Source organism: Gavialis gangeticus, unplaced genomic scaffold (genome assembly GCF_001723915.1).
Source record: "Gavialis gangeticus isolate Ggan-Ray unplaced genomic scaffold, GavGan_comp1, whole genome shotgun sequence".
Taxonomy (NCBI): domain Eukaryota; kingdom Metazoa; phylum Chordata; order Crocodylia; family Gavialidae; genus Gavialis; species Gavialis gangeticus.
This window is the reverse complement of record NW_017728995.1, coordinates 17,702,756-17,715,501: the sequence shown is the minus strand read 5'-3', so window position 1 is coordinate 17,715,501 and position 12,746 is coordinate 17,702,756. Positions and strand designations below refer to the sequence as shown.

The 12,746-nt window shown below is 42.5% G+C and overlaps 1 protein-coding gene across 1 annotated transcript in view; it reads right to left on the bottom strand.

Annotated features, from left to right (window-relative positions):
- PRKCI (protein kinase C iota) overlaps nucleotides 1–12,746 on the bottom strand; it is a 57,945-nt gene that overhangs the window by 18,690 nt on the left and 26,509 nt on the right. The window contains exons 3-7 of the mRNA XM_019503287.1: nucleotides 10,007–10,096; nucleotides 7,044–7,094; nucleotides 5,270–5,355; nucleotides 3,060–3,200; nucleotides 1,658–1,712 (exon numbers count right to left, since the gene is read on the bottom strand). Coding sequence (XP_019358832.1) covers nucleotides 1,658–1,712; nucleotides 3,060–3,200; nucleotides 5,270–5,355; nucleotides 7,044–7,094; nucleotides 10,007–10,096 — 423 coding nt within the window. The remainder of the gene's footprint in view (nucleotides 1–1,657; nucleotides 1,713–3,059; nucleotides 3,201–5,269; nucleotides 5,356–7,043; nucleotides 7,095–10,006; nucleotides 10,097–12,746) is intronic.

The window sequence follows — 12,746 nt, the reverse complement described above, 5'->3', positions numbered from 1 at the left end:
CCCCCCCCCCCCCCCCCCCCAACTACATCCCCCCAGCTCGGTGACTAGTGCCTCCTGGGTCTGGGAGGGCACCCGGGGTCCTCCCGTGGCTGACTGCCAACTCCCCAGTGGACTTGAAAGTGGACCAAAAGTACTTCCAATCCACTTCCGGGTTCACTGCCAAGCATGCGGGGCGGGCTCCCCCACACTCCTGTGGGATGCCCCATCCACCCCAGCATCGTAGCATTCACAAGCCGCGCCTGATACCTCAAGGTATGTAGAAAAAAAAATTTAAAGCTGAGTCCATGTCCAAATTGCTGATTCTCCGAACCAGCATCAAATCTTCAGATTCAGATTTGGTCAAATTGAATCGGGGACAGCGATACAAAACAACAAATCAGATCTGATTCAGGCCAAATCCAAATCCGAATCCAAATCAAATATGGCCCGTTTTGTATGCTCCTAATAGTAACTAGGGCTGTGCAAAGCTCTAGGTGCTGATTCGATTTGGAGAAGATTCGGCCGATTCAGCGGCTGAATCTCCAAATCCGAATCGAATCAGGGACCAATAAAAAGGTCTGAATTGATTCAAAGCTCTCCAAATTGATTTGGAAAATATTTGGAGAGCTTTGGAGATTTGGGCAGTCCCCACTCGCTGCCTCAGGGAGCTGGACCCGGCGGACTCCGTGCCAGTAAGTAGGCGGCCAGAGGGGGGGGGTGCATTGGAGGAGGGGGGAAGGGGACCATAGGAGGACCCCTGCCAGGCCCTATCTCCTGCCTGCTTCCCCAGCCCCCAAGTGGCCTCCAACCCCTGCCTGCTCTCCCAGCCACGTCAATGGCTGCCCTGCCTGGCCCTAGTGTCCTGGTGCTTAAAAAAAAGCCCTGCATTCACTGGCTTCTGCCGGGGGGGGGGGCCCCCCGCCACAGCACAGGGCAGTAGGGGGCAGCAGGGATCTTCCCCCCTGCCTGGCAAGAGCCAGTGAGTGCAGGGCTTTTCTTCTTTCTTTTTGTTTTTTTGTAAAGAGCCTGGACACTGGGGCCAGGCAGGGCAGCAATTGACAGGGCTGGGAGAGTGGGCAGAGGATGGTGCCTGTTTGATTCTGAGATTCGGAAGCAGCTGAACCTCCAAATCAGATTCGGCCAAATTGATTCCAGACAGTGATTCAAATCACCGAATCAAATCACTGTCCCTCAAAATCAGCCAAATCTGAATCTGCAGTGAAAACTAGCTGCTTCGCACAGGCCTAATATGAACTAGATTCAAATTCCAAATGTGATGACTACCATTCTTACATATACAAGGAATAATATGGCGAGGCATCTGGGACACTGATCTAGGAGATAAGATCAGATATCAATTCTAATTATAGCTAACTAAATTATTTATAGTGTTACACAGAACTAACCACAAACTATTTTTATAAACCCTCTTAATGAAGTGTAAATTTAAAACATCAGGTGGGTCATATTTGTTCTCCATCTTCATAATTTTTTCTTAAACAGACTTCATTCCTTTTTCCCCTGAACAGAACTAACTAGCGTCATTTTATTAATAGCTTACAGTTAGTCCTTGTAAAACGCTGTATTTTCATTATGAGGAGTTTAAAAACAAAATTTTAACTGATTATATTCCAGCAATTTCAGGTACTTTAAAGAGTATTTAATATATTAGCTTTACCTGGTTCTATGTTATCTGGATGCACTGATGACTGATCCATAGGTATTATAGGCTCCTGAAAATATTCAGAGTAATGGTTTATATAGTTTACCAATTACAGATTAATACAATGTAATCTGGCTTTGGGACTGAATTTATAGAAGGATCAACACAAGCAGTTACCCTTTTGAGTCTGAGAAACTTAAGCTCTTTGAAAAGGGGATTCCAGGTTACTGAGTCTCTTTCTAGTAAAAGAGAGTACCATGGATAATCTTTAAGGACCAAAACAGTTAAGTTTTTTACTAAATCAAGCAGCATCCATATGGCATTAAATTCAGTTAGTTACTAGAAATGCATGGAGAAACTAGCACTTTTCCAATTCTCCTTCTCCCACTCACCTGGGCAGAGAAAGTTACCGTGACTGGCTATGAAAGGGTAAGAGTTTTTTCTTTGTCCTCAAATAAATTTCTATCTATTGACTATTCCAGGGACACCCAAATTACAACAAATAGAATTCACAGCTATGAACTGAGGTTATACACATGCTCCAGACTTGGGGATGTGGGGAGCCACTTTAATTACAGAGGCCCTGAGAGATGCTCTAATTAAAGTGCTCACAGTTTCACATGTATTCAGCATCCCGCACTTCAAAATGGCAGCAGGGGTGCTTCAACTAAAGCTCATTTGACGAGCTTTAGTTAAAGTGCCCTACTGCCATTTTGAAACATAGGGACACTGAATACACGTGAAGCAGAGGCTGCTGGAGCATGCTAATTAGCAAACTCTAGCAGACTCGCAGCAGACTCGATTAACTGAGTTTGCTCCGATGCCTGCTAATTAGTATGTTAGAGCAGATGTCCATCTCAGGTACAGGTGTTCTATGTTGTGAGTGAGCTCTAGGGAATCTACTACATCAAAAGTAGGGGCAACCTTTTCTGGCTGTAGGTCAGAGTGACCCATGTGGGGTCAGAGATGGATGGGCAGGCACTAGTCCCACCGCAGCAGCAGAAGGCACCCCACAGAATACAGAACCTGAAGACCCATGTCTGCAGGCCAGATCCAAAGATTCTGTGGGCTGTAGGTTGCTGACCACTGTACTGGATCATGAGGCCTAGGAACTAAACACTGCTAACTTACTGGGTAGCTTTAGACAAATCAGTTTCTTTGCCCAAGTTTTCTTTTCTGAAACATGGAGATATTTCTTACCTAACATGTTTGCATATCATTAGAGGAGTATAACTAGCATCAGTGAAATTAATGGTGGAAGTGTATATTTTATTCCTGAGAAGCAAAGTGAAGTACAGCTATCAGCACCTGTCCAGCAGTCACAGAGGACCTCAACGTTGTAGTTACAGGCTCCATGCTCAAGTCACTATTCTGTAGTGTTTTGTTTCAGAGGAGTGATTAGATGAAGTTCACTTACTGGTGGAAGTGTATGGCGACCACATTCAATGTTGACAAGTTTGTGACACTTCTTGTGAACGAGGAGTTTGCAGTTGATGCACTTATAGCCCTGACGTCCCAGACCCCATATTCGGTCAGTACATATGGCACAATGAGCTCTCTAAAAGGACAAGTCAATAAAATTCAGACAAAGAACAATCAAACTAGCAGTACCTTTTCATTATTTGCATTATAGGAAAAATATACGAACTTGAATGAGGGGCCCTGCATTCTTGTTAATGGACATAAAAAGTTGGTCCCTACACCAAAGGGCCTGCAATTTAAGTGCAAGCAAAAGCAAATGGGTGGAGACAAGAGATAAGCAACACAAAGTAACAATAAAATTAGAGGTACACCAATAAAGATTTTCTTGGTCGATACTGATAGCCAATGATTAACCAACTGTTTTGGCCGATGCTGATCCAGTAACGGATATTTAGTAATAGCACAAAGCATTTTAAACTACTGACATAAATAAATCTTTTTATTTTTTGGTTGTTTTCCAATTATAAACACACATGCACATGCCTTCTGCCCGTTCTGGCCCTTGATGAGGAAGGCAGTGACCACCTTATTCCCAAGCACATCACCCCCTCGCCCACAGCTCTTACTGCAGCCCCACTCCCCACACAGCCAACGCTACCATCTCAGGTGGGCAGGGCAGACCCTCATGCAAACAGTGGCACTGGGCATGTTTTGAGCCCTAGGACATGCCATTGCCTCAGCACCGGTGGGCCCCACACAGCCGAGCTCCCGTGGCTGCTGGGGAGAAGCCACTTTTGCAAAGGTGCCCAGTGCCCATCAGAGCAGAACGCCCCTCACACAGAGTCCCTTTGTTGCTGAGCGTGGAGCCCTGTGACCACTCCCCGGTGCCCCCTCCTCCTGCTCGTTGGGACCTGTAGTCTGCTACAGGCTTGAGCCAGCAGCAGGGTGTTGGGAATGGACTACGCTTGCCAGGGTGCTCTGGACACGCGGTTGTAATTATTGGCTACAACGACCAAAGAAAGCCAATAGCTAATAACAGGTTGGGGTTTTGGGGGTTTGTTTGTTGTTGTTTTTTTTAAATAACGGTGCTGATCCAATAGCCAACCAATATATTGGTGCACCCCTAAAAAAAGTTAAATATAAGTACCAGTTACATTTAGATGGTCTGTACATAGTAGAGCAATAAGTGCAAAGAGCAAACATGCAGTACAGGCCAGGTAAAGGCAAATGAAGAGGACCACAAACCAAAAGAAAAAGCAACAACTGGAAAAAAAACTGTGAGATAAGGGTGCCTAAAAAGCCAAGGCAGGAAGTGGTTAATGATGACTTTCGGCAGCCTGAAGTGAAAGATGAGGACTGAGGAGGGATCCTGGGATCTGGCTAGGAAGAGTTCAAACAAGACCTGAAATAAAACATCCTCAGCGGAACAGAAACAGCAGATTTGGAAAGGAGGGTCAAAGAGGGAAAGAAGACATAATCCATGCAGTGGATGGCAGATAACCTGAAACACAAACCATCTGCTAAATAATTTAATTCTGTCTGAGAAAAGGACCTAAAAAACGGTATTAACCATAAAAGAAAAAGTGGGTTTTGTTGCTTGTGATTGCTCACATTCCCACATATGGAGGCTGGCTGGACAGACATCTCACAATTCTTACTTGCAAGGTATAGAGAGAACTCCATGTTCCACGAGCAAGACTCAAACATGTTTGTTCCCAGAGCTCAGGAAGTGCCAATGTCTATTGGGAGCTCCGTACCCTACCTGCTCTTTCAGTTCACAGCTACTTAATACCAGTGCTGGTGTCTGTCCTCTGGGAACAAATTAAAAGACTATGGCTGCATTTGTATTGCTGATACAGTAACTTGTGTGTGCAGTACTAATTCAAAATAAACATGCGAGTTACTCATATTTAAATAGCTTAAATGTTAAATTTCACTGAAAGTAGACGGTTATCAATGACCAACTGCTATAAATAACACACAAGCAAAGTAGTAATGCTCAAACTAGTACAATACACTTCAGTAACCTTCAGCATACTTTTTGTTTATCAGACAATATAAGCAGTTCCTTTTGTTTGATACCACACAGAGGGTAAGGCCAATTTTCTGTAGAATAAATTTACCTTTTAATCTTTTGAGGGTGTAACATTACACAGTTATAAGAAAAGCTGTGTGTCTGTTTTAGGGCTGGATTCAAAGTCTTACCCTATTAAACCGCTTTGCTTGAAAAGTATGACCATTTGCACAGTACAGCTTTCGCCACCGGCGGGCACCACGACGATAAATGGATTCTAAGAGGAAGAAAAGTATAAACAGATGAATGAAAGTGTAAATATGGCACTTGAAAGCATGTGGTACATTATACAAACTACTTTAAAAGATGAAGGCTTCAGGAAGATTTCACTAGGAATTTTCTGTTATTTCTGAAAATAACTACAAATGCACCTTTGCTCAGATCTGATACTTGTAAAGGATTCTATTTTTCTTAAAACAAAATGCAAGAACCTTCAGATATTTGGTATATGAACTTTAGTTTTCTATAATCTTGCTTTTAACTGTGTAGGAATGTGGTGTATGATAATCCCAACCAAGCATCCCTAGAAACTTCTGTAACTTCACAGAAGAGGTAGAAGTCAGAAATCAACAGCTTAAGATGCCCTACATTTCCTTAAGAGTGCTGACACAAGTGATATTTTTCATGCAATCGGGCCCCTGAAAGCACTCTACAGCTGTGACTTAACACATGCATGGCTGCAGAATGCTTTTAAAATGGCCAGTTGCACAAAAAGTTAACCCTGGTAAAATTAAGTATTAAATGAAGGTGCTCTAAAGGAGAGCACCTTGGGGAACTTGTGTTCCCTCCAGGGTAAATTTTTCATGCAGGGACAAGACTGGGCTGGTGCTCACGCCAGCAGGAGTAGCTCAGCCATGTCCTAGGGCTGTCAGTGCGGGAGGGAAGGGGAAGAGGAGGGAGCAGACAGCACAGAGCTGCCTGCTGCTTTTGAATGGCCAGGGGGAAGGGGTGGAACAAAGCACCCTCGCCTTGCAGGCCTGGCCTAGCTCTCCCCAGTACCCCAGCCAACAGCTCTGTGCTGGCTGCTTCCTCCCCTTCCCCATCCCTCCCATGTTGACAGCCCCGGAGCTGGGGGATAGGAGGGGCTGTGGACAGGGGCAGTTTGGTAGCCTCTTCAGGGACTGCTGAAGCACCCCTGCCTGCTGGCCACAGCTGGTGCAGACAAGCTCCAGCCCTCACCCCTGCCCCAACAGGCCAACATCTGTTGTGCTGGGGGGGGGGTGGCTCTAACTCATGGCGCTTTATGTCCAGCACCATGAGTCAGAGTGGGGGCCCTGAACATCCATAAACACCCTAAACAGACTGAATCAACCTAGTAGAACTTCCAAGGGTGAATGGGTAGGGATGCAATCTTAAAATTAAGAGCAGTACCGAATACAAGTCATCAAATCATTCTTACAATAAGGGGGCATGGAGAAGAACCCCAAGAACCATTATTTGGCAGAATATTTCTTCCAACAGCTATGAGTGCAAACCCAGTCTTTACAGAAAGAGTACCTCTCATTCATGCTAATTAGTATCCATAATTTAAAGAGGCAATAACTTCCTTTTCCATCTTTTCAGGGAATTTTAAAGCTGCAAGATGCTCAAGTCTATTTAGTTTTCATATTATAACAAATTTCTGCAACAAGACGGCAATGTTTGAAATGGTGAAAACACCCAAACTGTATACTACATTTCAGTTAAAAAGACTAGACAGTATTGTCAGTCATTCAGTCTACCCAGACATGGGAAGAGACAAAGCTAGATTAGAAGAGTTACTGCCATTCTAGCTAGGCTTAGACATCTCAGGAATCCCTTGAGATACTCAAAATCAGCAGATTTTTATCAGTTCAGATTCTATTATAAGATAAATGTGCTATGACCATTTTCAAGAAGGGATTTTTACAACAAAAATAAGCTTACTATCTTCTCCTGGACAGGGCATGCCGGGCCTTTCTGGTACACAAGGAAACACTGTAAAATAGACAGTGATTTCAGATTAAATCTCATTTCAGATATTAAAGAAAACATATTAAAAAGACAAATAGTTATAATGGACAGTTGTATTATCTGACAAGACAGAGTACAAAGACTTCACAATACAAGGTCTGTGAGTGGCTATACCAAGCCACTAAGAATCCTGAAAGAAGAAAACTAATACAGCAAACACATGCTTCTAAACCTCTATCTCCTTATTTTCTACTTTTGATTTTCTTCAATTCTTCCATATTCTTTATTCTAAAAAGTCATTTAAACAAATTATTATCTGAGTGGAGATGTGGTGTACCGAGTGATCACTGACTCCTTCACAAGGACGTGAAAAATTAATGTAAATTTGTTAATTTTATCTCTTCAATGACAAACTGACTTCCTTACTGAGGGCTTAAACAATCTCCACTTCTACCAGATGCATGCATACATCAGAGTCCCCAGACTGTTTCTATAGTGTGAATGACATTTTAACAGTCTTTGTGGCTATTTTTAATTTTATGTACAGTTGCCTAATGTCTTTATTAGAAATGTATTACCTACATGACAAAAATATTAGAAAATCGTTTACTAATTGATTACTGTGTGTCAGGCTTCTACCAGCCCAAGGGGATCGCCCTGCCTGACAAGACGCAGGATTACCAGGGTAAGGGCAAACATATGCCCATCACTGGCATAGATCTTGTGAAAGAACACCTTGCAAGGGAACACCTGGACATGCCCAAATCAGCTGGCCCGGATGGAATGCACCCAAGAGTGCTAAAGGAACTGGCTGACATCATAGCGTGGCCAATGGTGAGGATATTCGACAACTCTCAATTCAGGTATATAGGGAGCAAAAAGAAGGCTCAGGGTAGCATAGACAAGACAAACTAGGACAATTGGTGACAGATGGGGGGGACAAAGCTGAGCTCTTCAATGAGTTTTTTTGCCTCTGTATTCCTGAACTTGGATCAGGACAAATCCCCCAGCTGGATCATAGACAGGCATAAAGGGATAACCAGCCCACCAACTGTTAGCACCAACTTAGCGAAGAGACACTTGGAGGGACTGGATGTGTTTAAGTCAGCAGGCTTGGATGATCTTCATCCAAGGGTGCTGAAGGAATTGTCCAGTATCATAGCAGAGCCACTGACACAGCTGTTTGAGCACTCTTGGTGCCAAGATCAGGTCCCAGAGGACTGGAAAAGGGCCAATGTGATCCCTATTTTCAAGAAGGGAAGGAAGGAGGATCCAAGTCACTATAGACCAGTTGTCTCACCTCTATCCTCAGGAAAACTTTTGAAAAAATTATTAAGGATAGCTGTGGGTATCCAGCATGCTAAATGGCAACCAGCATGGATTTATAGGAGGTAGATCCTGCCTGACTCCCCCCAGAGGTGGTGCACTTTCAAGAAACACTTGGATACCTATCTTGCTGGGATCATTTGCCCCCTGCTGACTTGGGCAGGGGCTGGACCCAATGATCTTGCAAGATGCCTTGCAGCCCTAATGCCTATGTCTATGAAATCCATGATAATATTATTCTTGTATAGTAAAATAAGGTCATTAACAGGACAGAAGAGTGAGTGCCATTAGCTGCTCATAGATTAGTTTTCTGACAACCTCTATTATAAACATGTCTGTTTACATGCAATATTATGTATTTATGATCTTCTCCATGCTACTAATTTTTTATATAGCCCCAGAAAAATACTGCTAGCTGTAATAATAGCAGAAACAGTGTAGACCCCTGAGAAGTAAGACATGATACTAGCTTGATCACTTCAACATATCGTCAAATAAGCAATAGAAGTGGAGGCAGGAAATATGGAAATGCATATTTCAGGACAAAGCAAAGATATACTTGGGCTAAGCAGAATTTCTGGGCACTTCTACATTCACTCTATGGAATTTTCTCTTCCCTATGTCCTCAGTGAAAATTATTAGCATTTTAATTCCCTGCTCCAGAAAGTAGAAACATTCACCATTTTATAAGCCTTAAAAAAGCTCACTAGAAAAAGAGAAACAGTAGTTAGTCTCAGATATCCGTCTCTGCTCTAACTGAAATTACAAGTTTTGATTTGTGCCTACATGGATGAAATAGAATTCAATTCAATTTGGGCTTCTGAAGCCATTTTGCTTTCATTCCCCAAAACAGGGGTCATACTAAAACAACATCACGCTTGCACCTTTTTCTTGGGAGCCAGCTGCTTTCTTCTATTACTTTAAAATTTAGTTTCTGCGGGTTCTACGTCTCCACATACAAAGAAAAATATTCTAACATAAGCAAGGCAGTACTAATTTACTTAGCCCGGAGAAATAACCACAGTGGGCCAAACAATAGCTTGGACAGGTATGCATTGTTCACATACAGCACTGCCAGTTTTTTTACTGTTCAGCATTAACTTTAAAATATTTTGTTCCATCTTGAAGTCTGACCAAAGTACCTAACCTAGGCCTGTGAATGAAGATTATTAGTTTATTTTCTTTTATTTGACTCCTACTTTAAAAGCAGTGAGCAGGGAATAGGACCCAGCATGGTATGAACAACAGTCAGCTTCCTGCCAGCACAAACATGCCAAGTGCTACTGTACCAAATGCGAGGAGGCTTTCTTTCCACTTCTATTTCTACATGTTATTCACTACTAAGCAAATTTTCCATCAACGTTTTCACCAATCAAGGTATTGTTAGCAACACTATGGGATTTTGGTGCAGCAGTCTTCTTCTAAGGATATCAAATCATTTGGTGCAGTAGTCTTTGATGCATGGGTGGATGAGAAGGGGAGACAAGTACAAACTAGCAAATTTCAATATTCAGATGTGATAAGCAAGACCAAATCAATATCCAGAGGAACAGAAAGAAGGATGTACTGGCTTATTTGTATAAGGAGAAAGAAATTAAGCTCTACTCTACCATGAATTAGCAGCTCAGAATCTTTGTTTAATTCATATAACCGGAAAGCTTCTTCCAACTCCAGCTGAGAAGAAACTGTACACGGGTCTCCTAAAAAGAGAGAAAGAGAAAAAAAAAAAAAAAAAAAAATAAGTGTAATTTGAAGATATAGCATTGTGATGGAATTTTGCCACAACTGCTTTTAATTTGAGTCACACACACATTCATATCTATTAGTGTTTCTAAGTTATGCATTCTTAATGCTTCTAGTCAGTCAGAAAGGAGAATCCTGTTCCAGAGATTGTATCTAAACTCCCTCCAGATTTAATAAGAGATTTTGTGACTCGTTTATTTTGTACTATTTTGGCTCATCTCATACACATTTTGTACGACAGAAACAAACACAGTTACACACCACATAAGAAAAACCATGAGCCATATTTTAGATTTCTAAAATTAAATTGCTTTTATACGTGAAAAAGTGATGAGACTATGAAAAATTTTCTACAACATTCGTCCAACATAAAATAAAGAAATGGAACAAATTACTCCAAGAACAACTTTCCCAGCCTCAAATTAACCATCAGAGGAACAACACCAACACTGTACAACATTCCAACCTCAGACTTGATGAAACTGAAAGCAGCGACCAACCCTCAAATATCATCACTCTCTCCACACACATGCTTACCAAAACTGAAAAATCTGTCCTTTCTAAAGGCCTAAATTTCTGTCCAGAAAAATACACTAATAAAAATACTTCAATATGGAGAACTAGAATTCTTCCGACGCCTCCGCCTCCAGGAATATTTCCATGACCAACATGAATCCACTTCCAACAACAACTCATCCTCTGACAACATTGAGGAAAAGATCAACCCCAAAAAACCCCAAAGAACATCAGATTGGACACCTCACAGTGGACGAAACCCTAACCTTGACTACATTGACTGCTTCAGGGAAAGAATGAACAATGAAATAATCAGCAACACGCCACCATCACGACTTCTCTCTACCTGAGAGAAAGGCCATAGAATCTCTAAGATTGAACCACCAAATAGTAATAAAACCAGCAGATAAAGGAGAAGCCAAAGTCGTCATAAACTGTGAAGGCTACATAAAGGAAGCCAACGGACAACTCTCTGACACCATCAACTACAAAGAACTACAAGAAGACCCTACTCCCCTTTTCACCATGAAACTCAGTAATACCATCAAATCATTTCCATCAAAACTACAAGAAAAACTACAGACCTTGATCCCCCCCACTACCCAACCCAGGGACTTTTTACATGCTCCCTAAAATCCACAAAGAAGGGAACCCTGGCAGACCTATCATATCCAACCATGGGACCCTAACTGAGGAAATATCAGGTTTCATTGAATCAATCCTAAAACCACTTGGACAAAACTTGTTCTTTGAATGACAAGACACTACAGAAACTTAAAAACATAGACCACCTTCCCAGCACCCTCCTAGTTACCATGGACATTACCAGCCTATATACCAACATCCCACACCAAGATGGCATCCAAGTCTGCCTTACATATCTACAAGACCAAGATTACAACTCCGAGTACAGACCCAAAGATATTACTGACCTTATACACTTCATGCTCTCACACAACAATTTCACTTTTAATAACCAACACTTCCTCCAGACCATGGGCACCAAAATGTTCCCACAGTATGCCAACCTTTTTATGAGCCACCTAGAAGACTTCCTCAAGGACTGCACCATCAAACCCTTGCTATATTTAAGATATATCGATGAAATCTTCATCACTTGGACTGAAAACCTGCAATCTCTGATTGAGTTCCATCAGAAATTCAACAATCACCATCCCTCCATCCAACTATCTCTTGAATACTTCAGCACCAGTATCTCCTTTTTAGACACGATGAGCAGCATCCATAATGGGAAAATACAGACCTCGTTATACAAGAAACCCACAGACCAACATACATATCTGCACAGAACCAGCAGTCATGCTAAACACACCAAATAGCTGTGATATACAGCCAAGCCCTCAGATACCACTAAATTTGCATTGAGGAGAACACCTGGGATTGCCACCTCACCAACCTTAAAAAGGCGTTCACCCAACAAGGACACTCCTCCAGAGAGATAGATCGCACATTTGAAAGAGACACCTGGATACCATGTGAAAAATTGCTGCAGTACAGAAGAAAACCCCCATGAATCACACACCGCTGGTTATGACATATCACCCCTCCCTCATACCCATATGGGAGATCCTCAAACAATTGCAACCCACACTAGAAAGACACCCTATTCTTAAAGAGATCTTCCCAGAGCCACCCATCCTAGTCTTCAAACAAGCATTAACACCTCACTAACCTCATCACCAAAAGCAAACTTCCTCAGGCCCAGAACACACCGAATGGATCCAGACCATGTCATGACGAGAAATGCAAAACCTGCCACCACATCTCCACCACCCCCACAATTACTACACCCCACAACACAGCCATCAGCATTCCCAGATCTTACAGCTGCACCTCCAGAAATGTAATACTTCTCATCCAATGCACCAAATGCCCTGATGGAAAATACATAGGAGAGACCAAACAACAACTGCTCACCAGAATGAACGCACACTGGAAATCTCTCAAAGACAGGAATACCCAGTTACCTGCGGGGGCACAGTTCTCACAGGTACCTCTCCACTATTCATCTCCCTTCTCTCCCCGCCACCCAGCCTGTCTCTCACCCACTGTCTCCTCTTTTTACATCTT